Source organism: Bactrocera tryoni, chromosome 2, assembly GCF_016617805.1.
Source record: "Bactrocera tryoni isolate S06 chromosome 2, CSIRO_BtryS06_freeze2, whole genome shotgun sequence".
Classification (NCBI taxonomy): Eukaryota; Metazoa; Arthropoda; class Insecta; order Diptera; family Tephritidae; genus Bactrocera; species Bactrocera tryoni.
Window position 1 is genome coordinate 56,073,259 of NC_052500.1, and position 24,928 is coordinate 56,098,186.

Consider the following 24,928-nt stretch of genomic DNA (forward strand, 5'->3'; position numbering starts at 1 on the left):
TAAGGTAAGACTCAAGCCTGAGGTAACCTAACATTTCATACTCTACAACATGCAGGATCAAACCTATTTTTTCCATTTTGAGCACAAGGATGCACAGATAAACGCGCACCCTTAATTTTGTCACTTATACCCTTAATTAATTTATTTATAATTTTAGTTCGAAAATCTTAATCTAAAAGATATTCGGTATCTGGAGAATTGAATATTTTTCTATCCGATTTAAATAATTTTTGGTAACAAAGTGGCTTACTGTTGGCTCATTCTTTACTTTATATACTGGAAAAATAAAAGAATCAGATGGACTTTAAATTGGGTCCTAAGATATGGTTTAAAACGCCAAATTTGGCGTCCATTGATATTACCCAGGCATAAAAATTCAGGGTCTCTGAAGCATTTTTTTATTTATCGCTCTTTCAGTATGCTACCTTAACTGAATCGTTATAGAGGTAGTGGACGGAGTTATAACCCGATGTCATCCATTTTTCCATTGTTGATGGATGGCTTTAGTGATTTGTCATGAGCTATTCGGATATTGTACCGAAGTAATAGGATATATACATTAAAGCTAGCGTGAGGCCACATCCATTTCTTCAAACTTCTTTAGTTCACAGGTGACCCTTGCTACTGCGACCCCTGCGTCGCCACAGTTGAATATCTTAATTCAGGACTTAGTTATGTCATTTTATAGATTTTGGTGGGTAATTTAATGGCGTTTTGTGGCATGACGGTGGTCTAGATAGGTGTTCTACGAACTCGTCCTTACTGTTTTACAGGAAATACGTCTACTAACTTTTATCAGATATCTTAATTTTTACTCAAGTTGCCAGGAAGAACGGACAGACACACGGACAATCACCTGAATTTTAACTCGTCTTTCATCGTGATTCAGATGATCCAACGATCCGATTATTTGATAACAAAAGAATTTGAACCTGTTTGACCACTTGAGGATTTATAATTCTTAGGAATCCATCCTTTCATTGCATTGGCGATCTATCGAAATCTGTCAGCGAGCCGGATTCCAGCAACGAATTAATATTACGCAAGAGACTATAACGCAAACCAAACATGCCCTGCGAGATACATTTTATGATTCTAAATGCCTTGGTGCCATACAATGCCTTTATGTTCCAAGTCTTTAAAGATAATAGGGAATATATCATTTTGCTAATTTTCATTATACTATTAATTATTTAGATTAGATGCTTAATTTTAATTCCAATTTCTCACTGGGTTATTTTTTCGTGCTCGCTAACACGATGACTGATCCTATGCCACTTCACTGATTTATGAATTATCTATGTTATGTATATGGGTACTCACACGCTCATATTCTCAACCGTTCAACGATCAATACTGAGTAAATTGTGTCGCATAAAACGTCATGGGTAATTACTTTTAAGTGCTTGAATGAGCCACTCTGTTACGAGTTGGTACTTCATGGAGAGTGAAAACCAAACTACAAGAATGTACATACATACACTAAGCCAAATATATGTACAAATGCTTTTAACAATAATTGGTTATGTTTTTATGTTGACTTTATTGTCTATTTTACTAGAATAGTATGGCGATTGTGATTCATTTACTCCATAAAATATATGTGAAAAGAAAGTTCAAAGCTTTTGATTCGCGTACAATATACAGTTTAACTTTGATCTTCCTTTTGGTTGCTTTTCAAGGTGTCTGGTATCTTGTAGACCTTTTGTGATGGGGTCTGGTAGTTTGTAAGCAGACTCGGCGCAAATATCTTGTTTTACACACATATAGACACAAGTCTGTCATTGGCTATTGTTTGGGAATGACTTGAACTTGTTTGTAGAAAAGACTTGTCGTGGTGGAATGAAAGGCTGGGTGCTTACTTGTATTTACACTATACTGTTGTTTATAAGCATACTTCTAAGTGATATACTGTAGCTACATTTTTCTTTCGAAGCCCGTTTTTGCTGTGTAATGCAAATTTAAGAAATCTAATAAGATATTTAGGCACTTTGTTAATAGATCCAGAATACACTCCACTGGATTGGAATTTGAAAGGGAAGTACTTTAGTGCGATTGAACAAAATGTTCATACTCCATTGAATTAGGCAAGAGTTAATACAAAGAATCAACTAAAAATATTTTCTATTACTTAAAACTTCTAACAAATAGTTTTAAATCTTTAAGAATAATAATTAACATTTTGATATCAATATATTTAATCTCACTTAATTTAGCTCTTAATTGCTCGACAATATTTTTTGGTTAAGCCGTATTCAGCTAACATAAATAGATTCAACGGTTTTCCTACACGTAACATGCAACTAATAGCTGACCATGGAGAAAACATGGATTTTGGAATCAAACCAAATGGACACCTTGAGATTTATTTATCGTTACTGCAAAAGCTGCTATACAAAATGGAAATGTAGCCTCCTAAAAGGATATCATAGAATCCGATGGTATCATTGGATTGCGGGTAACAGGACCACTTCACCTTTAAACTTTCCAGATAATATGGCCCTCCTAAGAATAAGCTCGGTGATCTGATAGCCAACCAGCGCACCATTGCATAATTGAGGTACACATTCAAATTACGCAGGAGAAAAATAGGTGAACCATCTGCTAATAGAAGATTATGTGGTGGCATTCCGTATATCTGTGAATTTAAAAACTCAATTGGAAAACTTTACACTTTCATTTTAATTAATTCCCTTTTTAATTTTTAATGCTCTTTAACACGCTTGCTCTCTGCTTCGTAAAAGTTGTTGAGGTTACATTTTTCTGTACCCTAATTTAGAACACAACTCTATGTAACTTTAAAAAAAATTAAAAACATGCTATTATAACATATTTAAAAGAGCGCAGCCAATTTTAATGAAGTTTAATAAAAAATAATAAAATAAAATGTTTGTGAATAATTATTAAAAAAATTATAGGGAGCTTTTTTATAATTTTTTCATATATACTAACAAGTAATCAAATTGAAAGGTGAATTTTTAATTTTATACTTCGGGTGTTTTTCGAATCGGTAAATTGGTAGTACTGTTAGTGACATCTAGTGCTTAAACTTCACGTCAAAATATTCATTAGTATTTGAGATACGCGTCGTTTTAGTGAGGTTTTAAAAGTGAATTTTCGATTTTAATCCATGTTTGAATTTATTGAACAAAGAAGTGATATAATGCACCATCTCAATAATGATATCTTTTCCGATTTGCTAAAAAATTTATTTACCAGTTTGCAGAAGATTTTAACGGTCTTAATAATGCTATTCTAAAAATAATTAATATGCTACTGATATCAAATTAGAAGTTGAATTTTGCGCATTTCATCTCCTTCAAAGTAATTCCTCCCACTGCAATACATCTTCAGCCAACGATTTTTCCAGTCATCTATGCACTTTGAAAATCCTCCCTTGTGAGGGCTTATCAGAGCTTTCTTCCAGTCAGCTTTTATATCCCTCTATTGAGTCAGTAAAACGATGTCTCGGAGTAGTCATGTGAATTTGCTAGAAGTTACACGAAGGTAAATCAGGCGAATGCGGTGGTTGCAGTGCGATATTAGTTGAAAAATGTGGCGAAATGATCGCGAATAACCAGTGCTGAGGCCTGCTCTCTAAATTAGAAAATGTCTAGTTCTAATCCTATAAATACCTAGTCATAGTCCTTTGATACGCTTGCTTCAACTTCTAGTATTATCAATTCTACTGTAAACGCTAGCTGTAAATTCGCCATCTCTTACTTCATTGTCATTGAATGTAATGTAAATTCGATGCATTGCTATCTCATTTAATAGACCGATTGACAGGCAACTGAATGTGAAACAAGGCAATAGCTGGTGAACTAAAGCTGCGATTTTCCTCTTTAATCAAGTTCCACAAAAATAGAGGAGCTGGAGAACAAAGAGGAAACGAAAACGACACCACAATTAGCATGCAAATAAAAGTGTTGAGCATAATGGCCTTTAGTGGATGCAACCACAATACTGAAATGAGACAAATAGTGACTAAAAATTTTCGAGAAAAACTAGTTAGTACTCTTATTGCTTAAATAATGAATTTTGTTTCACTTATTTCTTTAGTTTTCAAATGAAATTGGAAACTAATGTCGCTGATTAGAATAGCTTTATTGAACTCAAGTTAATCGTTTGTCTGTTTCACTTTTACTTTAGAGGTTGACAATCAAAATTTAAACCAGAGGCGGTATATTGAATTAAACTATAGTACATTTTACTTGGATATTCAAGAAGTTTCGGAGCCCCACAAATACATATACAGTGCACCCCTGCGGTAACGTGAACACCGTCTAACGAACACCGGCTAACGTGAACACGCTTTTTTACATTGACTACTCTGTAACGAGCATACATAATTTAGAAAGTTTCAGTAACGTGAACAAAATTTTGTTCACTACACTTTTATTAACATACAGACAAATTGAATACATTAAATTTTATTTTTAAGATCGAGGAATCCCCTTAATATTGAAAATTTGCGCAAATTTTACCATATGACAACGACTTTACTTCCAGTTGGAAGGTTTTTCTTCGCGGAGTGATCAACTCAATCGAAATGTGAGCTCCTAAAAAATCGAAGTAGTTTGCAATTAAAGAAAAAGCAGGCATTTAAAGAAAACGGAAAATAAGTGTGACTAATCTAGCAAAAAATATACCGTCGCTAAGTCAACAATATGCAGTATTAAAAAGAAAAAAGAAGCCATTTTAAAATGCGTGAATAATACTACCAAGGACCGGGAAAAAAGAAAACTTTAAAATCGTCGAGCTCCAGCCATTCCTTTGGTTCAATGCGCGAAAGGAATCTGTCCTGTAAGCGGATTAATGCTAAAAGTAAAGGCTAAGAATTCAGATTTTACTTAAAGAAAAACGCGACCGGATTCAATGAGTGACGGATGGCTCCAGAGATTTAAGAAAAGATACGGAGTTAGATTGCTTTAGAAGACATCTCGGAGAAAAACTCTCATCGCAGCCTCAATTGCTTGATCCATTGAAACTGAAACTAAAACAAACAAGTAAGGAAGGGCTAAGTTCGGGTGTCACAGAACATTTTATACTGTCGCATGATAAAGTGATAATCGAGACTTCATTATATGTACGTCATTTACATATTTTTCAGATACCGTATTTTTGTAAAGTTTTATTCCGCTATCATCATTGGTTCCTAATGCATATTTTATACAGAGAAGGCATCAGATGGAATTCAAAATAGCTTTATATTGGAAGAAGGCTATGATGGGAACTGATTTCCCCCATATTCTGTACATGTCATCAGGGAATTAAGAAAATATTATATACCGAATTTCATTGAAATCGGTATAGTGAAACCCTGAGATATGCTTCTTGGTCCGATATGTGCGAGGCGCCACGCAAATTTTCAATTTTTAAAAAAAGCCTGGGTGCAGCTTCCTTCTGCAATTTCTTCCGTAAAATTTAGTGTTTCTGACGCTTATTGTTAGTCGGTTAACGCACTTTTAGTGATTTTCAACATAACCTTTGTATGGGAGGTGGGCGTGGTTATTATCCAATTTCTTCCATTTTTGAACTGTGTATGAAAATGCCTGAAGAAAATGATTCTGTAGAGTTTGGTTGACATAGCTATAGTAGTTTTTCGAGATATGCACAAAAAACTTAGTAGGGGGCGGGGCCACGCCCCACTTTTCCAAAAAAAAATTGCGTCCAAATATGCCCCTGCCTAATGCGATCCCTTTGTGCCAAATTTCACTTTGCCATCTTTATTTATGGCTTAGTTAAGACACTTTATAGGTTTTCGGTTTCCGCCATTTTGTGGGCGTGGCAGTTGGCCAAGGAATACGTGTCGAACAGTTTCCATCATGATATCTCAATTTTGCTAATAAGTTACAGCTTGCACGGACGGACGGACGGACGGACGGAGGAATGGGTGACGGACGGACATGACGGACGGACAGACGGACGGACGCAGACGGACGGGCGGACGCGGAGAGACAGACCTCCGAATTTCGACTCTACCGTCACCCTGATCACTTTGGTATATATAACCCTATATCTGACTCTTTTAGTTTTAGGACTTCATTAAAACCACCGCTATGCACATTCTTTAGCAACATTGCTGCGAGAGTATAAAATTGAGAAAATGGAGCGCGTAATGACCAATTGTATAATGCTGACGAATCTGGCTTTATTCTGGAAGCTTTGGCAGATAAGACCTTAGCATGTATCATCGCATGAAAAAACTGTCTATGGAACAAAGACGGAGAAGCAGCGTATAACATTTCTCTGTTGCGCAAATGCATCGGGTGCACCATAAACTTAAACTTTTAGTAATTGGTAAGGCAAAATCCACGCAGCTTTTAAACACCTACGGATTATAAGAACCTCGAAATCAGCCCGGATGACGTCTGCCATTTTTAAACATTGTCCATCAATCTTTGTGCCACAGGTAAACAATTTTTTCGCTTAATTAATAATTATTATAAATTCTTGCTTTTGGCCAGGTAAGATTGTTTCTAAAGCGGAAGAACTTACCAATAAAGGCACTATTACTTATTGACAACGCTCCCTCTCATCCAAGTGAAGCAGAATTAAAAACTGAAGATGGAAATATAATTGCCATGTTTATGCCGCCAAATGTCACCCCTCTTATCCAACCTATGGATCAAAATGCGATTAAAATAACGAAGTTATATTACAGAAACAGTTTGTTGGCTTCAATAGCAGCAAAAAACTTAGATTTGCTTGAATCAATGAAAAATGTAACGTTGAAAGATGCTGTTACTCTTTTATCTGTCGCATGGGATCGGGTCAGCACAGAAACTCTTGCCAATTGTTGGAAAAACATTTTTACGTTTAATGGGAAACGAGGAGGACTCCTGAATATGCTAACATTCCATTAAGTATCCTGAAAGACAAATGGAGTGCAGAAATAAACTCTTTAATGCGAATGTCAGTTGATCTCCTTCAGGACTTGAGTCCTCAGGTAGAAGTTTTACGACTCACTTTGATATCATTATTACTTTTTTCTATTTAAGGTTGAGTTTACATTGCCAATGATTCGAGAGTGGAACGATGACCCTTGTGTTGATGATACCACCGAAATCCATGAAATCACCGAAATCCATGAAATTGAAGAAAGTGACGATGATGATTGTATTGCCGAAGACCCCATAAAGAAAATTGAAGCAAGTGAGGCAGTTGAAATCTTTAACAAGGCATTGCAATGGGCTGAGATGCAATGGTTGATCAAAGGACATGAGTGTACTTTAGACGTTAAGGGAGAAAGCAGTATTTCAGCTAAATATTAGAAAGGAAAAGGCGAAAAGATAACCGATTTTTTTAATGAATAAATCGTGAAATTTTATTCGCAATATAATAATCATACCCGAACTTTGCCCCTCCTTGCTTGTTAAATCACAACTCGCATAGCTGTATCTGAAAACAGAAGTTTCGTTAATGTTTCTGCATACCACTGGCCATTTTATTACTGCTTCTTCTGCTTATACTACCCATGAAGGAATTTATATAACACTCTATTTCCATTTCTCCATTTATATGGTATATCTGTATTCACAGTTTTGAATAACCAATTGGCGACAATTACTCCTTAACTGCACATTTTGCAATCTTTTTCTCACCCTTTTGACGAATGCCCTTTATCTGATCATTGTTGTTACATATTATTTTAACCAGGGCTATATTAATTTCATTTAAGTGATTAATTAGGTCAAATCATGGGGTTCGGTCATGTGAATCGGGACTGTCATTACATAATAAAGTTCGATTTCTCGAGGTTCCCTAATTTTTAAGGTAAAACACAGAACCTTCAAATGGAATTGATTTGTTTATTATCGCCCGAAAGAACATTCTTTGGCATTTAGTTTTAAAAAGTAAAGTTTTCGATGACTTATTGAGCATATCGATTGGTAACTGGCGAATGATACGCGTAATGTTTTACCTTAAGGCCTGAGTCGAAGCGGGATTGTCCGCATGGACTTTGTGGACTTTACATATCTCCCTGTGGAAAGTCTAACGGTGTGATATCACACGATCTTGGTAGGTAGTGACCGGCCCAAAACATGAAATTAACTGCTCACCGAAGTGTTATCTCAATAAATTCATTGATTAAAGCGATGTGTATGGCGCCGCCTGTTAAACCAAATGCTGCCAAGATCACAAGCTTCAATTTCCGGCATCAAATAGTCGATTATCATGGCGCGATAGTCGGGCCATAGACGGTTACGTCTTCACCGGCTAGATTTTGCATAAATATGAACCGATGATTCCACTGAACCACACCAAACTGTTTTTACCCTGCATGATATGACAGCTCTTGCATCTTTCAGGTTACTCTTCATCCCAAATGCGGCAAATTCTGTTTTTTACGTACCCATTGTTGAAACTTCAAATCTTGCTTGAGACCATCAGCTTCAATTACAGGTATGAAATAGTCGGTTATCATGCCGCGGATAACGGTCGCCATTGATTTGGCTACGTTTCTCACCGGCATCATATATGAAGAACATGATCCGCTGGATTCCACCGACACAGAAAACAAACTCACAAGCTATTGTTTTATATGGATAAAATGGCAGATCTTTAATCTCTTCAGGTTGTTCTTTGACTTAAACGAGGCAAGTTGGCTTGTTTTTACATTATCTATTGAGCAGAAATGGGCCTCTATCAAGCTGATCAAAATTTGGATCAACAACACCGATCTCTTGATACTTTTCAAGAGCCCATAGAGAAAGCGATGTCACTTTGGGAAAGTTGAGCGGCCCCAGTTCTTGCATGAGCTGCATTTTTACGATAGATTTATAGCAAAAGTAAATGTTTTCACTGTAGAACAGTGACATTATTCAGTTAAATTTATTATTAATAATTTAAAAAACAAAGCATCTATTATAAAAATGTGTAATACAAGTCATTTAGCCCATCTAGGAAACTTAATTCAGAAAAATTCTCGTCTGACTTTGTGATGACAAGGCTCACTTATTATTCAAAATGGCAGAAAAGAGTTGGCGTTTATTAATTTTAACATTTAAAAAAATTTTAAAAATTTCAAATGAATTCTTAATAGAAGCAATTATTATATAACTAATAATGTAATGAATTTAACTATTGCATAACTGATAGTAATATACATACATAAATATTGCCAACTGAAAAGAAACCGCAATTTTGCATACAAACGGCGTTTGACAATTTTTTGAACGGCTTATGACTCTGTTATTGCACTTTTGCTTTTGTCAAATATCAGCTGGCACTTTTACCTTGCCTTAGAAAAAAAGCGCGCGTAAATTTATTTATATTTGTTTGTTTGGCGGCAATTTTAATATGGAGCCCACAAAAGAGCATTTTCGTCATATTTACTTTATTATTTCTGTAAAGGAAAAAATGTAGCTCAGGTTGCTAAAAAGTTACGTGATGTGTATGGTGACAAAGCCTTAAAAGAAACACAGTGTCAAAGTTGGTTTGTCAAATTCCGTTCAGGTCGGCCAAGTGCAGTTGATGATGACGTCATCAAGGCTTTAATCGAATCGGATCGTCATGTAACTGAGCGTGAGATTGGAGAGAAGTTAAATATACCACAATCAACCATACATGATCATATACGACGTCTTGGGATGGTAAAAAAACTAAAACTCAAAAAAATGTTTGAAAGAATCACCCGTTTCTTTTTGATCAACCTAATAGTATGTAATTATTGTAAAGAATTTTATGTGTAAAATAATACAAAATATTGCAGAAATTTGTAAATTTATAATATATTTATGCAATTAAAAATTACACAGAGCAAAATGCGCCATGACCTAATTGTTATATTCCTTTTATTCATGTATCATTTGTGGGAAATTCGAAAATGAAACCTTAAAACTAACAAATTCATTGAACAAGAAACAGGCCCTTTACCGTATATTACACTCAATGGATTTAGAACAAATGGGCATAATTGTTACAGCTACAACTACAATAAAAGTAACTCGCCAAACAACGAAAGTTAAATATTGCAGCAATGGCAAATAGCTTAAAATAGTCGTGTAACGAGACATACTTTGCGGCGTATTATTAACGTCACAAGCAATGACTCATATAAATTTCCCCAAAATTCTTCGTCTTTACTGCCGTAGACACCGCTTACGCGATTATAGCCGAGTTAACAACAGTGCGCCAGTCGTTTCTTCTTTTCGCTACGTGGCGCCTATTGGATATTCCAAGTTCTTCTCCACTTCACTTCGCTGAGCCATTATCAATGGCGTCGTATAACTCATACAGCTCATCGCTCCATCGAATGCGATGATTCGCCGTAGCCAACGCGCAAAGGACCATAAATCTTTCAAAGAACTTTTCTCTCGAAAAGTCGCAACGTCGACTCATCGGTTGGTGTCATCGTCCAAGCTTCTGCACCATATAACAGGACTGGAATTATAAGTGACTTACAGAGTTTGGTTTTGTTCGTCGAGAAAGAACATTCCTCAGACTTTCTCAGTTGCCTACTCAGTCCGAAGTAGCGCCTGTTGGCAAGAGTTATCTTGCGTTGGATTTCCAGGCTAACATTGTTGGTGGTGTTTACACTGGTTCCAACATAGACGAAATTATTTACAACTTGGAAGTTATGACTGTCAGCAGTGACGTGAGAGCCAAGTCGCGAGTGCGACGACTGTTTGCTTGATGATTTCGTCTTGCCCTTGTTCACTGTCAATCACATTTGCTTTGCTTCCTTGTCCAGTTTTGAGAAAGCAGAACTATGTTCGGCATTAAGGCAGCTCCTTTTCGTGCTGTCGAAAGCAGCTTTAAAATCGAAGAACAGGTGTTGTGTGTCAATTCTCCTTTCACGGGCATTTTCCAAGCCACACTGATAAGGTCCAATCAGTTTGTAGACAGTGGGCTTTAATCTTTCACAAAACACGCTTGATAGAATCTTATACGCGATGTTGAGGAGGCTTATCCCACGGTATTGGCGTTCGATTGGGGAATCGGGTTCGCCTTCTCCTGGCGTTGTGTTCCCTCCACAATTTAAGTATGCTTTGGGCATCGGAGACTAGATCACCTTTGGGGGTTCTACAAGAGTATGCTCCGGTGTTGAAACCTTCTGTAAGCGGCCGCATTTTTTCGTAGAATTTTCGAGCATTACCCCTGTCGGCCAGCTTATCTAGCTCTTCATACTCATGCATTTCGCCCTCTTTCTTTTTCTGTCTGCAAATGCGTGTCACTTCCCTCTTCAACTCTCGGCATCTATCCCATCCCGCACGTGTTGTGTTCGATCGTAACGTTGCGAGGTAGGCAGCCTGTTTTCTCTCCGCTGCGACACGGCGCTCCTCGTCGTACCAGCTGTTCTTTTGCATTTTCCGAAAACCAATGCTTTCTGTAGCGGCTGTACGTAAGGAGTTTGAAATGCCGTCCCACTGTTCCCTTATATCGAGTTGATGACGAGTGCTCTCAGATAGCAGGAGTGCAGACCTAGTAGAAAATCGTTCGGCGGACTGTTGTATTTGTTGATTTCGATGCGTTTTTTGCCACTAGAGGCGGGTGCGAACTTTGGCTGCAACAGGATAGTGGTCCGAGTCGATGTTAGGATCTCGGAGCGTACGCACGTCTAGACAGTTCTCATAGGTTCAGCTCCAAGCGCTCATAGAAGGCATATTTGGTCACATCGTCCTTCTCTTCTGTCGGGCGTGGGCGCAAATCAGCGATATTTTGAAGAATTTCGCTTTGATGCGGATTGTGGCTAGACGTTCATCCACCGGGGTGAATGACAGTACTTGGCGACGGAGTCTCACTCCCACTACAAATACCGCACCAACCTTGCCCTCCTTTATATGGCCACTGTAGTAGATATCACAAGGACCTACTCGTCTCAGTCCATGTGCTCCGGCCATCACATTTCTTGGCCAAGCGGTGAAGTCAGCCTTCAATCCTAACGAGGACATCAACCAGCTGGACAGCGGCGCCTTCCCATTTAAATAACCGGATATTTCAGGTGCATGCCCTTAAATCGTATTCCTTTTTTCGTTTGCCATGGTCGTCATCAAAATGGGGGTCTCTCATCCGATGCTGATTGTTAATTTTCATTGGGGGTGTTTTTTACGTGACGGATCCCAAACCCAGCGCACAACCCCAATGTAGGGGATGTTTCGCCTTCTGACTACAGCTCGCCTTCGAACGGATGTTCTTAGGCTGCCCAGAGGATACTTGGTCAAAGATCGGAAGTCGTGAGCTGCTTGAGCCATATGTAAACCGAATCCATTTTCTGGCCACTCCCAAGTGAATGCCGATCAGAAAATTTTTCTTACTTGTGTGAACTTCTACACATGACTCCATCCTCCAACTCCATTCCCCGTGATTCCAACAATAAAATCGGGGAGCATAATTGCTTTTGAGCAAAACAGAATGCAATTAATGCGCGCCAAAATGACGAGAGTGATAGCGTAAACAACGAGGATAGTGAAAATTACAAAAACGTCAAATATGAGTAGCAGTACCAAAACGGCCAATGCAAATAATACAAATAAAACGAAAAAGTAAAATATTAAAATTCTTTGATTTAATTACCACAATTTGTCTTAACAGCTCCTAGTCGTTGGTTAACGGTGATGGAGATTCTGGTAATAGTTTACTGCCGCTTGCCTACTGCGCGCATATGACTGTCAGAGCCTTCTCCTTCTATATGAGTGGCGACCACTGGCAGTTTAGAGAACAATTATGCCAGAAGAGTCTGAAAGCGCGATTATATCGCCCATCATTTTGTTAAGGTCAGCTTGTTGCCGGTAAGATTTTCAACTAAAAAGGGTGTACGCCAATAGGGCAATGGCCAGCTAGAACCGTCGCAACCAGAGAGAGGCTCTAGCTTTACTGACGGCAAAGAGCTCACTCGACCTTTTGCTATCGAGTATCGTGGTGGTTGTGGTTTGTACCCAAATGCGGGTAGAAGTGACTTTTGTCAGTTAGATGTGGAGTTGCATTGCAACCGGGTGCCGGACTCATAGTACGGCAAAGGTTTTAGATGGGCCTCGAACCCTACCAAGGTGGTTAGTGTGTCCATTCCACACTGCCAATTGGTACTGAAAATGCCAGGCATTTTCAGTGCGCTGATCAACGCATTGATTTGATCCGTTGTACCTTTGAGTACCGTGGAGTAAGGCTGACGTCAGCAAGTACCTACGTAAAACATTCCGGTTGTTGATAAAGTTCAATCAGTTTGTTGACGGTGGGCTTTAGTCGTTCACACACTATGCTCGATAAGACCTTCTATGCAATATGAAGAAGGCTTATCATATCATAATTGGCCTACATTGTGGGGTCCACTTTTTATGGAGTGGTAATAGTACACCAGGTTCCAATCGTCCAACATGCTTTTATCCAATGGACAATGGAACATCAATTCCATCGTCAACGACTGAGGAATCGGGTTCACCATCTTCACATGTTACTTTTTCAATATCGCTCAGCCGGATAGAGAAGTGTTCCTTCGATAACTTTAGTGTGCTCTGAACATCAGCCACTAGATCATTTTTTTCATTGAGTTAGAAAATTCCTCATAAGAAATAAAAATTTTTCCAAAAATAGTCAAATTTCAACCGTTAATATCTTTTAAACGGTTGGGTTTACGAAAAATCATACGAGACCATATTTTAGAGCATTCAATTTCCTACAAAACCTAATTAACAAGATATTTTTCAAGTAGTTGGAAGCGAGATATAAATTTTTCTATCTGATAATAAGAAAAAATAGAAAACCGTTAGGCGGAGGACCTTCCCGTTAGAATTAAAAACACATATTTGGAGAGGCTTTCTTAGAGGTGTCTAGGAACCTATTTTTGCGAGTACCAATTGAAAAAAAAAAATAAATTTTTTAATCACCCTAATATATATTGTAATTTACTTTTAATCCATATATTGAAAACGTATGCAAATAAAAGCGCGGTTAATACTATTACCAAAAACTGTGATAGCATAGTATTTTGTTGCCTCAAACCGCGACAGTAGGTGAAGCTATGGTTGCCTACGAGCAGAGCCGGAACTAGCTGCTTCAGCGCCTGTGGCAACAACCTTGCTTGCACCCTTACCATATAGTATAATGGAAACCGATGTTATCCAAATCAAAAATCATATATTTACAAGTGAAAGAACGTACATCTTATTTTCAATAATAATTTATACAAGGATCGCTTATATCGTTCAGAATAATACTTTTCTGGATTTCGCCTCTGCAAATAAATCGATTATTTTATCGAAATTGAGACGTGTTGTAGTATCCTTCTCAATCGACAAAATAGAGATATTCGCCAACTGTTCCTGGCCTAAAGAGGAACGAAGATAAGATTTGATGAGTTTTAGCTTACTAAAAGAACGCTCGCAAGTAGCCGTCGTAACAGGCATGCATAAGAATATTCTCAGTGCTGTTGTTATGTTGGGATATACATCCTCGAGCGACAGATCGAATATTTTTTCTAATACATTCAAATGGTTCATGTCTGTGGCTTCACTCATCAGCGTCGATGCTTGAAATTTGAAACTCTCAATTTCTGATGAAAATTCATGCGGATCCAAGTCATCAGGATATTTGATAGCGAGATCTGCCGCTATTTTGGTGAGTTCAGTAACACTGGTGTTCACAATTGCTTGACCGCTCAAAAATGCGAAATCATCGGCAACTTCATTTAAAGCGATGAACCGGGTATTCATTTGGGCAATCATAAGATCAAGAACTTGGATCATTCCTGCTTTGAAATGAGTTTGGGCACTTATAGATGGAGATTCATCTTTCGCTTTTACTCCCGGCATCATTTTCTTTGGTCGTTTTCGAGTATCTTGGAAATCTGGTGTTACTTGCAATTGTTCAGCTGTCACAATTGATGATTGCAAAATTGTTGTGAAGAAAGTCTTTCGGTATATGGTTAATTGTGACAGCAATCCTTTTATCATTTTTGCGGCACGAGCAATATCGAGTTTTTTGTCTTGCAGTGCGAGGTTGACACGATTGATTTGCGATAGAAGCGAATCCCAAAACTTCAGTAGTACTATGAATTCGAAAGTTTGTATCGACTTGAGAAGAGACTTGGCTTGTACTATTGTATCGCCTGTCTGATGATCACCTTCTGTCATTTTTTTTAGTATTTCCACAACAGTAGGCAGTTGAGAGTTCAGGGCGTGCACGGCATTAGCTTTTGACGACCACCGCGTGTCACAGGTTCCTTTCAACGTTATTTTTAGTTCTGCTTGCAAAAATTTCCAACGAGTTGCCGATCCAACAAAAAATTGTACGTTTGTTGGATGATACCAAAAAAAGTTTGCATTTGCGGTATCACGTTGGCAGCATTGACCCCAATCAAATTTAGGCTATGAGTAGTACATGGAATAAACCGAGCATTCACGTTCAAAGCTAATATTCTCGACTGCACACCTTTATATTTGCCTGACATATTAGCTCCGTTGTCATAAGACTTTCCTCGTACCTTTGCAATGTCTAGCCCATCTTTTCTTAATTTATCAAGAATTTCTCCCGAAATACCTTCACCGGTTTTTTCTTCGGTGTTAATAAACGTGATGAAGCTTTCTTCAATTGTACATTTCTTGTTTTCGATTTTAACGTACCGAATTATTTGAACCATCTGTTCTTTGTGAGAAATGTCGGTCGTACAATCGAAGAGGATTGAGAAATATTTAGCTGCTTTTATGTCGCTAATTATATGTGATTGCACTTGCTGGGCAGCCAAATTAATCAATTCGTTTTGAATCGCCGGTGAAAAATATGAGATTGTGCCTTTATTGTGTGTCTCGATATGTTTTTTTATTGTGGCATCATAGTGGCTAATCAATTCAATAGTGTTCAAAAACTTTACACAGTCTGGTCGCCCAATTACTTCACTGCTACCTCTAAGGACGTCGTTGTTTTTGACGCATCGAGTATCACTTTTAAAATATGTCGCCACTTTGCTCTTTCCTTATCAAATTCTTTGAGAAGATGGTCATCGATGAAACCGCCACATTTCAACTTCTTCTCAAATGTTTTCATTTTTATATAATTGGATCTATGAGACGTCGAGTTTTCGTGTCTCGGTAAATAGGGATTGAGATGTTGCCAGTCGTTGAAGCCGTTCAACCAAATGCTGCTCCTGTCATCGTTGAAGAGGATACACGGAAAACAAAACAGAGAGTCAAGCCGTTCACAGTAGATCAACCAGTTCCTGTGTACTTTCTCACCATTTGTCATAGTTCGAGTAAACCATTTTTTCTCAAAACGTCTATTATTTGTAACTGGGTACACGGAAATATCGTCACCATTGATAGGACCCTGTTCGATATATAATTTGATGGAATTTTTTATCAATTTTCCATGTTTTGGGATTATTGAAATTGATTTCAATCGAATCTTCTTCCTGTCCCACTCTGTGCTGATTTGAGGAATCCGTCTCAGAAAGCGTATCGTTGCATTCCACTTCCATATTTTGTTCTCTATTCAATTCATGATTTTCGTCTTCTGATTGCGATTGTGCAGTCTGCGTTGATGTTAATTCCCTCGTGAAGAATTGCTGGATACTACCACTATTTTTTACTGCTGCAGCCTTTTTCTCTTCGCGAATCTGCTTGAATTGAGCACCCGACAATTTCTTCTTTGGTGGCATCTCTATAAAAAGTAAATATTTATAAAAAATAATTGTTCAAAATACAGTTGAGAAAATTTTAATAACTATGTATGTTTTATTAGTTACAGTAGGTATACTCACTCGCAATTTTCTTCCGTTAAGTATTCAAATGTTTCCTGGCAGTACTAATATGGTATGGTGATGAATCTACTGCAATACTTATCAGACTAGAAATTCAATTTTGAGATCTAGAGTAAAATGAAAAATAGAACTAGAAAAAAGGCAGTGAAACGAGTAAAAAATCATAAATCAAGGAAAAAAGTAGAAAGAATGCTTGGGGTAGGGTTCGAATCCATGACCTCTGGATCCGTAAGCAAGCGCTTTGCCATTACACCATGCGGCTTGTGGAATACGCAAGTGTGGGGAGCGGAGATCAATCGCGCGCCGCGCACTTTCCACTCACGTTCGCTCGGCTATGAGTCGAGCGGCTCCGAGCCGAGCCGGAAGAACATACCGTATATTAGGAATCAACCCAGTGTTTCTAAAGAATTGCATTTACATTTTGCAATCTCTCCGTCACTAGTCATCTGTGCTCGACCTGAGTGAGTTGCACTTTGAACGCAAAATACTACCAATTTTTGTTTTTCAATGGCACCTACATATTTTTTTTTTTTTGGAATAGGAACTAATTATCCTATACAATAACGTAAAACGACTAATGGCAAGTTTCCATGGATATTATAAATAGGAACCTTGATGTGTAGTTGATATTGCTAGATTAGGATACAATTTTTAAATACTATTTTCTTGGAATTTATGCACATTGTATATTATTCTAGAGGGGAATGAATGTTTATTCCAAAACTGAAGAAAAAACATGTATGTGTCGTTTGAAAGACAAAAATTGATAGTATTTCCGGCTAAACCGGAAGTTATACCGAAAATCAGAAAGCACCTTCCGATAGTCCTCATTGTCTATGGAAAACAAAATCTACAATTTGCACAATTTTACATCATTGCATCATATGTTATTGAAAAAAGCATGCGTTTTGTCACCTGGATCACAGATGAACACAGATTGTGGTTGACTGGCCTATAGCACAACACACGGCACGGCCGGCAGTGGGCACAGAAACAGGACTGGCAGACTCGCACTAATAGCGTGGCGCCCCCGATTTCTGGAATAGCACGTCCACGGGTGCCCTTGCTTTGTGCGCGCCTCGCGACGATTACATTCGTACTGGCACGTGTGGTACTGCCGCATTGCTGCCCACTGCACTGGCTCTGGCGCTGCAGTTTTTTCGGTCCGTTCGCGCCCTATGTCTCTTGTTTCCCCCGCCGTGGGTGACGCGCCAGTTTCAGACGGTAGCTCTTTCGGACGCTCAGCAACCGATATTTCGTCAGGCGTATGTAGGCTCAACCTACGTTGCGCCTCTGCGACTGTTGCGACCGTGGCGGGTGCCACCTTCGCCACGCCCTAGTTACGGCTCTGCCTACGAGATACGAAACAGGCAGTGAGGCAGCAAACCTTGTATTTTACTCGTACGTACAAGAACGCGTTAAAGACTAATCCCACTTAGGATGGCTATTAACCTCTACCGACGGGGGTTGTGCCAAAAAAATCAAAGATTTTGGACTTGAAAATTATCGATTTGCAATTGGGAACCGCGCTTATAATTGGAAAACAAAGATAATGCACCATGTTGATTCTTCGAGAGTCTTTTGTCAAAAACTGGACTAATGTTGTTCCAAAACCACCGGACCTTGCCGGACCACCGGACTTGCCGGATTTGCCTTTGTGCGACCTCTGACTATTCAGAAAACTCAAAAGGCCCTTGCAGGGAAGATGTCTTGACTCGTGAGGAAATAGAAACACAATCGAGGAAAGATAAATCGGATAAGACTGTCCCGACTGTTTCGAGGACTGGAAAAAGCCTTGCGTTTTATCGGGCAGGGATGATTCTTAAGGCGATTAAATTGATTTGGTAGAATAAATAAAGAATTCAAATTTTACAAACAAATTCAATTTACTTTTTTATTACAGTAGGATATATCGTTACCTAAATTTCAAACAACGTATTATCAAAAAATCAAAATTGATTTTTTTTATTTCTTACGATTCATTATATCATATTATATATATGTAGCATGAAATTTCAGTTTCCACTCTCAGATGTAACCATTTTATAACCACAACTCAAATTTTGGTTCAATATGAGTGGCTTCTATTATATCGTTTTTTATGTATACTCTCGTAACAATGTTGCTAAGGAGAGTATTATAGTTTTGTTCACATAACGGTTGTTTGTAAGTCCTAAAACTAAAAGAGTCAGATATAGGGTTATGTATACCAAAGTGATCAGGGTGACGAGTAGAGTCGAAATCCGGATGTCTGTCTGTCCGTCCGTCTGTCCGTCCGTCCGTGCAAGCTGTAACTTGAGTAAAACTTGAGATATCATGATGAAACTTGGTACACGTCTTTCTTGGCTCCATAAAAAGGTTACGTTCGAAGATGGGCGAAATCGGTCTACTGCCACGCCCACAAAATGGCGGAAACCGAACACCTATAAAGTGTCATAACTAAGCCATAAATAAAGATATTAAAGTGAAATTTGGCACAAAGTATCGCATTAGAGTGGGGCATATTTAGACGTAATTGTTTTTGGAAAAGTGGGCGTGGCCCCGCCCCCTACTAAGTTTTTTGTACATATCTCGGAAACTACTATAGCTATGTCAACCAAACTCTACAGAGTCGTTTTTCAGGCATTTCCATATACAGTTCAAAAATGGAAGAAATCGGATAATAACCACGCCCACCTCCCATACAAAGGTTATGTTGAAAATCACTAAAAGTGCGTTAACCGACTAACAAAAAACGTCAGAAAAACTAAATTTTACGGAAAAAGTGGCAGAAGGAAGCTGCACCCAGGCTTTTTTTAAAAATTGAAAATGGGCGTGGCCTCGCCCACTAATGGACCAAAAACCATATCTCAGGAACTACTAAACCGATTTCAATGAAATTTGGTATATAATATTTTCTTAACACCCTGATGACATATGCGAAATATGGGTGAAATCGGTTCACAACCACGCCTTCTTCCAATATAACACTATTTTGAATTCTACCTGATGCCTTCTCTGTATAATACATACATTAGGAACCAATGATGATAGCGGAATAAAACTTTACACAAATACGGTATTTGAAAAATATGTAAATGGCGGATAATGAAATCTCGATTATCACTTTATCATGCGAGAGTATAAAATGTTCGGTGACATACGAACTTAGCCCTTCCTTACTTGTTCTGCTATAAAATTATGAAAAGTTATGTAACGTTATTTTTTATTTTAGGTGACGATATGGTATTTTATGCTACTTTTATACCCATAGTGATAAGCTGGTACTAATCGCAACATCAAAGCATATTGGTGGTACAGGTGATAGACTAATTCTTACCTCGGTTCAAAGGCATCTCACTATAAAATTCCATTTTAATACATTTTTGTTCATAACTGCATAGTGTTTTGATAGATTATTCACAAGCGGCAAGTGCTTTTACCAAAAATAATATGCGCAAAATAGTTTCACTTGAAATAAAATGGCAAGAAGTTATTTTGCTAGAGCTGATTTGTCTACTTACCTACATAGGTAGTTAAGTGAATTTGTTATTTGAGTAAAATGAAATGTATGCTTTTAAAAAGAGATCGTATGAAGGCAAATTTCAATTATAGTTTGATTACATAGTATGCGTTTCAGGGATAATACATATTATTTTTTTATATTATGAAAATATCTGAAAGGTCACATAAAGGTTTCGAAATACTAAATTGATAGCTTCATAACTTCAAAGACATGTTTCTTTTGAATTTGGCAAGTTTGGCTTTTTGGTGTTATGGGTAATTTCCTTGTTGTAGTTGGCAACAAAAACCACGTCTGCAAGCGTCTTATCTGCTGTAAATTTATCGCTTGAAAAAGTTGTGATCTCATGACAGAAAAAAAAGGTTACATCGCCAAGCTGAACTCAAGCAAAATGTAATAACAAATGCGTTAATGGGAAACTTTTCAAATATGAGAACTTATCAGAGGTTTTATATTATAATGCCTGTTTATACATATATTTATATACGTATATGAGTAATCAATTAGAAAAGCTATTACTGAGTCATTTAAGCCTCAAATAAAAGTCCTTATTTATACCTTATGCTTATACTTTTGGTATAAAGTAGTTTGTAGATTGAAACTGAGTTTAAAAGAGAGGTGATGTAGGCTAATTACCCAATTTCTACGTTTCATGTAGGATTATTTCACCAACCAAACTTCAATGCAAACTTCGTATTTTAAAACGACGCGCTCTGTAGAAGCCGTAGGGCTTAACAAAACATATGGTAAATAAAAATGTTTTCGCTTAAGCCAACGCTGGAAATAAATTTGCCAGCCTCTTAAATTCTGTTTTACTAATTTTTCAAAAAATTACTTAAACTTATTGGACCTTATCGGTGTGGCTTCAGACCTGGAAATGCTACAACTGACCTGATATTCACCATAAGCCAAATCGTGAAAAATACATGTGATAAAATGCTCGGCTCTCACCACCCCTTCTTTGATTTCAGAGCTGCTTTTGATAGCACGAAAAGGAACTGCCTTTAACACACCATGTCTGAATTTGGTATCCCCGCAAAACTAATTCGGTTGCGTAAACTGAGCAATAACGAAAGATCCATCAGGATCGGGAAAGACTTACCCGAGCCGTTCGATTCCGAACGAGGTTTTAAATACCTATCGTGTGACTTCTTTAATATACTCCTGGAAAAAATAATTCGAATTGCAGATTTGAATAGAGAAGGTACAAACTTCTACAAGAATATATAACTGCTGGCGTATGCCGATGATATTGATATCATTGGCCTCAACAACTCTATAAGAAAGTAAAGCAAATGGGTCTGGTGGTGACCGAGGCAAGACGAAATATCTGCTGTAATGAAAGAAACAGTCGTGATACTCGTGACTAGGTACCCACGTCTCTGTTGACATTCAAAACTTTGAAGTCGTAGAAAGTTTCGAATAGTTGGAACCAGCATTAACACCAATAACAACGTCAGCCTCGAAGTCCAACGCAGAAAAATTCTTACCAAGAAGTGCTACTTCAAACTTAGTAGGCAATTGACAGGTAAAATGCTTCCGTGACGAGCAAATGCCAAACTTCTCAAGTCACTCATCATCCCCGTCCTGCTCTCTGGTTCAGAGGCATGGACGATAGCCACATTTGACAAGTCGGCGTTACGGGTTTCCGAGAGAAATGTTCTACGGAAGATTTATGGTCCTTTGCGCATTGGCAACGGCGAATACAGCAGTCGGTAGAACGCTGGCTAGGCCAAGCCTCTCTAGAATACCTCTCTCCGCTGAAAATACCATTTGGGGAAGGAACTGGCTACACTTGGAATATCCAATTGGCGCCAGAAAGTGAAAGGGAAGAACGACTGACGTGCTGTTGTAAATTCGGCTATTACCGCGTAAATGAAAGTTATAAGAACAACTGAAGATCAAGGAGCTTGGTAAATTATTTGTGGGGATGTAAAATGGCGCCTTTCTTTTTGTATATCTTAATATTAAATAGTTCACAAATATAAAAATATTCCCTTTCTTACTAGATGTTCGTGGTGAATAGCTTCAAGGGTCAGTCCAGAGAAAACATTTAATACTATCTCTAAACGTTGATGATGTATAAAATTCCAATACAACACTCATTTTTTATACACAGCGAGAACTCTATCATTTTGTATGAAAGAAAACTATAAAACTTAAATTCACATTTTATAAATTTATTATGCACATAAAATGAAGAATAAAGCAAAGTCTAAATGAAGGAACTTTGACTAGAAAAGTAGTTCTGTCTCTTCGTTGCGGAAGAGAATATGCAGCGTAATCATCTCTCTTTTGTAATCCATCAACACGCGTTGAAGGCCCAGCAGTTATCGGTGAATTGACGACCGTTGATTCATCAGTAGTTATAGATGCTCCCGCAGAGATTGATAGAACAGCAAACGTTGAATCTTTTTTTACGCGCTCTCTGATATTCCGCAGCTGTTTTCCTCTTCTACGTTTGACTGCCAGCTATCATTTCCAATCTCTCCTTTTCCCGCTCTGCTTTCTCTCGTGCTCGGTATTCACGATAATATTGTGCTGTTTTCCCTCCTCTTGAAAACATCTGTTTTCCGCTGTAAAATCAATTTAAAATCAAAACATTAAAATTTTTGCCAATCCAATTGATATTAGTTTCAAGGCACAAGTTTAATGTACAAGGTGCATCTAGATATTACGAACAATTGAAATATTCAAGCGAAACTTACCATCACATAACCTGGAATCCGCTGTGTTATGCGTATTATCACTGTCATTTATTTTATCAACATTGATCGGAGGTCCAGCCAATTTGGCTGCCATATTGTCTTGTGAAGATCAGGTAGGTCGGAATTCGCCTCGCAATTTCAACATTTTTTACAATTCTCTCACATATTCTAACCGAGAATATGATGAGACAGAAATATATGTATTTATAAAATGATTTCTTTGATATTCCATAGGATGGAAATATGTATGTAGAACTCTTTTATTTTTGATTTATTATTTTTCAAATTATTTAATGCTAATTTGATCTTATTTTATAATTACTCATTTTAAATATATAAAAGATTTACCTAAACATTATGATGATATTTTCATGATTCATACGCAATGTACGAATGTAAGCAATTTCGTTTTGCCGTCGGCATTTCAATTTCTCATGCTTAAATTTTTGCTTTCAACCAAGAAATCGCAATATATGCCTTTGCGTTTTGCCGTCGGCATTTCCATATTGACATGCAAAAGTAATTATGTATTTCATTGTTTCGTTTTGGCCCAATTTTGTATATTAAGTCAAGTGTCAATATGTAAACATGTTTTAAACTTTACATAAAATTGAAGTGTCAATAATTGCGCCAATTTTCATAAAGTTGGAAATATTGGCGAACCTATATTATATATTCATGTGTAAACACGTTTAAAATTATATTATGTATATTGCTGTGATAAATTTAATTTCTATTAGTAAGAAAAATATTTATTTGTATAGTATACGATGTTAAAAGGCATACATCTTCTATCCTATATTGTGTATCTGCACATGCTCATATGAGCGTATGTATACGCATGAGCGCGTTCAGAAATTGAAATCATATTTTCATCACTTATCAATATACTTATTACATGTGCGCGCATTGACTGGCATGTTCATACATTCATATATACTTATATGTACATATATTTGCATACATTGCCAAACAAATAATGCACAAGCATACAAACATACATATGCGTACACATATAAATATGTCACCAACAAAAAATTGATCTTCACAAGTCAATATGGCAGCCAAATTGGCGAAGAACAAGTGTAGTAAATTTTACAACAAAAACGATTTCATTCATGAAGGCAGGCGCAAATTCCACAAGCGATCTCGCTTCATTCATAAAAACAGAGGCCGTAACATCTCCCCGAGCATGCCTTTGCCAAAAAGTCGTCTTTTCGCGACGATGGCAAAAGCTAAAAATCATAAATTGCACAACTTTCTGGTGCTTCTCGCAAAAATCTGCGTCGATATGTATTCACGATAATACGTATACATACATACATATTTACACATGTTTGTAGGCGAAGCTGCTACAGCGGCAAGGGGGACAATCGGCGGCCATTACTTTACTTATGCCATAGAAATTCCATTGCTACGAATATGGAAATGACAACGAAATAATGCAAATATGCATATTTCTAAAGGTCATTAATTTCTTTTAAGAAATGAAAGGAATGAATGATCCTGAGAAGTATAGTCTTAACTTTTCAACGGCCAACGCAGAGCATTTCAACCAAAAGGAATTTATTTATTAAAATCACCACTCAGAAGTCGTTTTATCCGTTGTAAGCGAACGATTTCCGAAGAAACATCATTTCTAATATGCCACAGGACACAATTAGAAATAAACTTCTTAAACGATATACCTCGTCATTGCGGGTCGATTTCCAAAAAATGTAAATGAAGACTAACTACAGAAATGATCCTGTAAAGTATAGCCTTAATTTTTCAACGGCCAACGCAGAGTATTTCAACCATAATATACGCAAAATGGTTGAGAGTTCGCAGAAATGAAAGACAAACGAAAGAAAAAGAAGCATAACTTCAATAATGCACAAGCATACAAACATACATATGCGCAGCAGCAGCAAGGAAAGAGGTAACAATCGGCGATCCATTGTATATATATAACGCAATACAAGTGTCAATCAGTGATCTGCAGTGAATACTTGGCTTATGAATACACTCTCATATTCATGA

General features: G+C 37.5%; 2 protein-coding genes and 2 pseudogenes across 2 annotated transcripts; 1 reads left to right on the forward strand and 3 right to left on the reverse strand.

Annotated features, from left to right (window-relative positions):
• The first annotated feature begins 6,426 nt into the window (after positions 1 to 6,426).
• LOC120769337 lies at positions 6,427 to 7,319 on the forward strand (annotated as a pseudogene).
• A 6,828-nt stretch (positions 7,320 to 14,147) lies between these two features.
• LOC120768767 lies at positions 14,148 to 15,074 on the reverse strand. The gene is made up of 2 exons (XM_040095533.1): positions 14,312 to 15,074; positions 14,148 to 14,269 (listed from the first exon to the last, which is right to left on the reverse strand). Exons 1-2 carry the CDS (start codon positions 15,072 to 15,074, stop codon positions 14,148 to 14,150), a joined length of 885 nt encoding a protein of 294 aa, XP_039951467.1.
• A 754-nt stretch (positions 15,075 to 15,828) lies between these two features.
• LOC120768769 (zinc finger MYM-type protein 5-like) lies at positions 15,829 to 20,031 on the reverse strand. The gene is made up of 3 exons (XM_040095534.1): positions 20,016 to 20,031; positions 16,358 to 16,596; positions 15,829 to 16,263 (listed from the first exon to the last, which is right to left on the reverse strand). Exons 1-3 carry the CDS (start codon positions 20,029 to 20,031, stop codon positions 15,829 to 15,831), a joined length of 690 nt encoding a protein of 229 aa, XP_039951468.1.
• Positions 20,032 to 24,487: 4,456 nt separating this feature from the next.
• LOC120769847 lies at positions 24,488 to 24,670 on the reverse strand (annotated as a pseudogene).
• Between the last annotated feature and the right edge of the window lie 258 nt (positions 24,671 to 24,928).

What these genes read in the sequence shown, in the direction of transcription:
- LOC120768767 (XM_040095533.1), bottom strand. Translation starts at nt 15,074, where the DNA reads ATGACAGAAGGTGATCATCAGACAGGCGATACAATAGTACAAGCCAAG. An exon ending in TACTTGCGAGCGTTCTTTTA is followed by an intron (nt 14,270 to 14,311) that starts GTAAGCTAAAAC and finishes GTTCCTCTTTAG; the next exon opens with GCCAGGAACAGTTGGCGAAT.
- LOC120768769 (XM_040095534.1), bottom strand. An exon ending in ATTCCTCAAATCAGCACAGA is followed by an intron (nt 16,264 to 16,357) that starts GTGGGACAGGAA and finishes TATATCGAACAG; the next exon opens with GGTCCTATCAATGGTGACGA.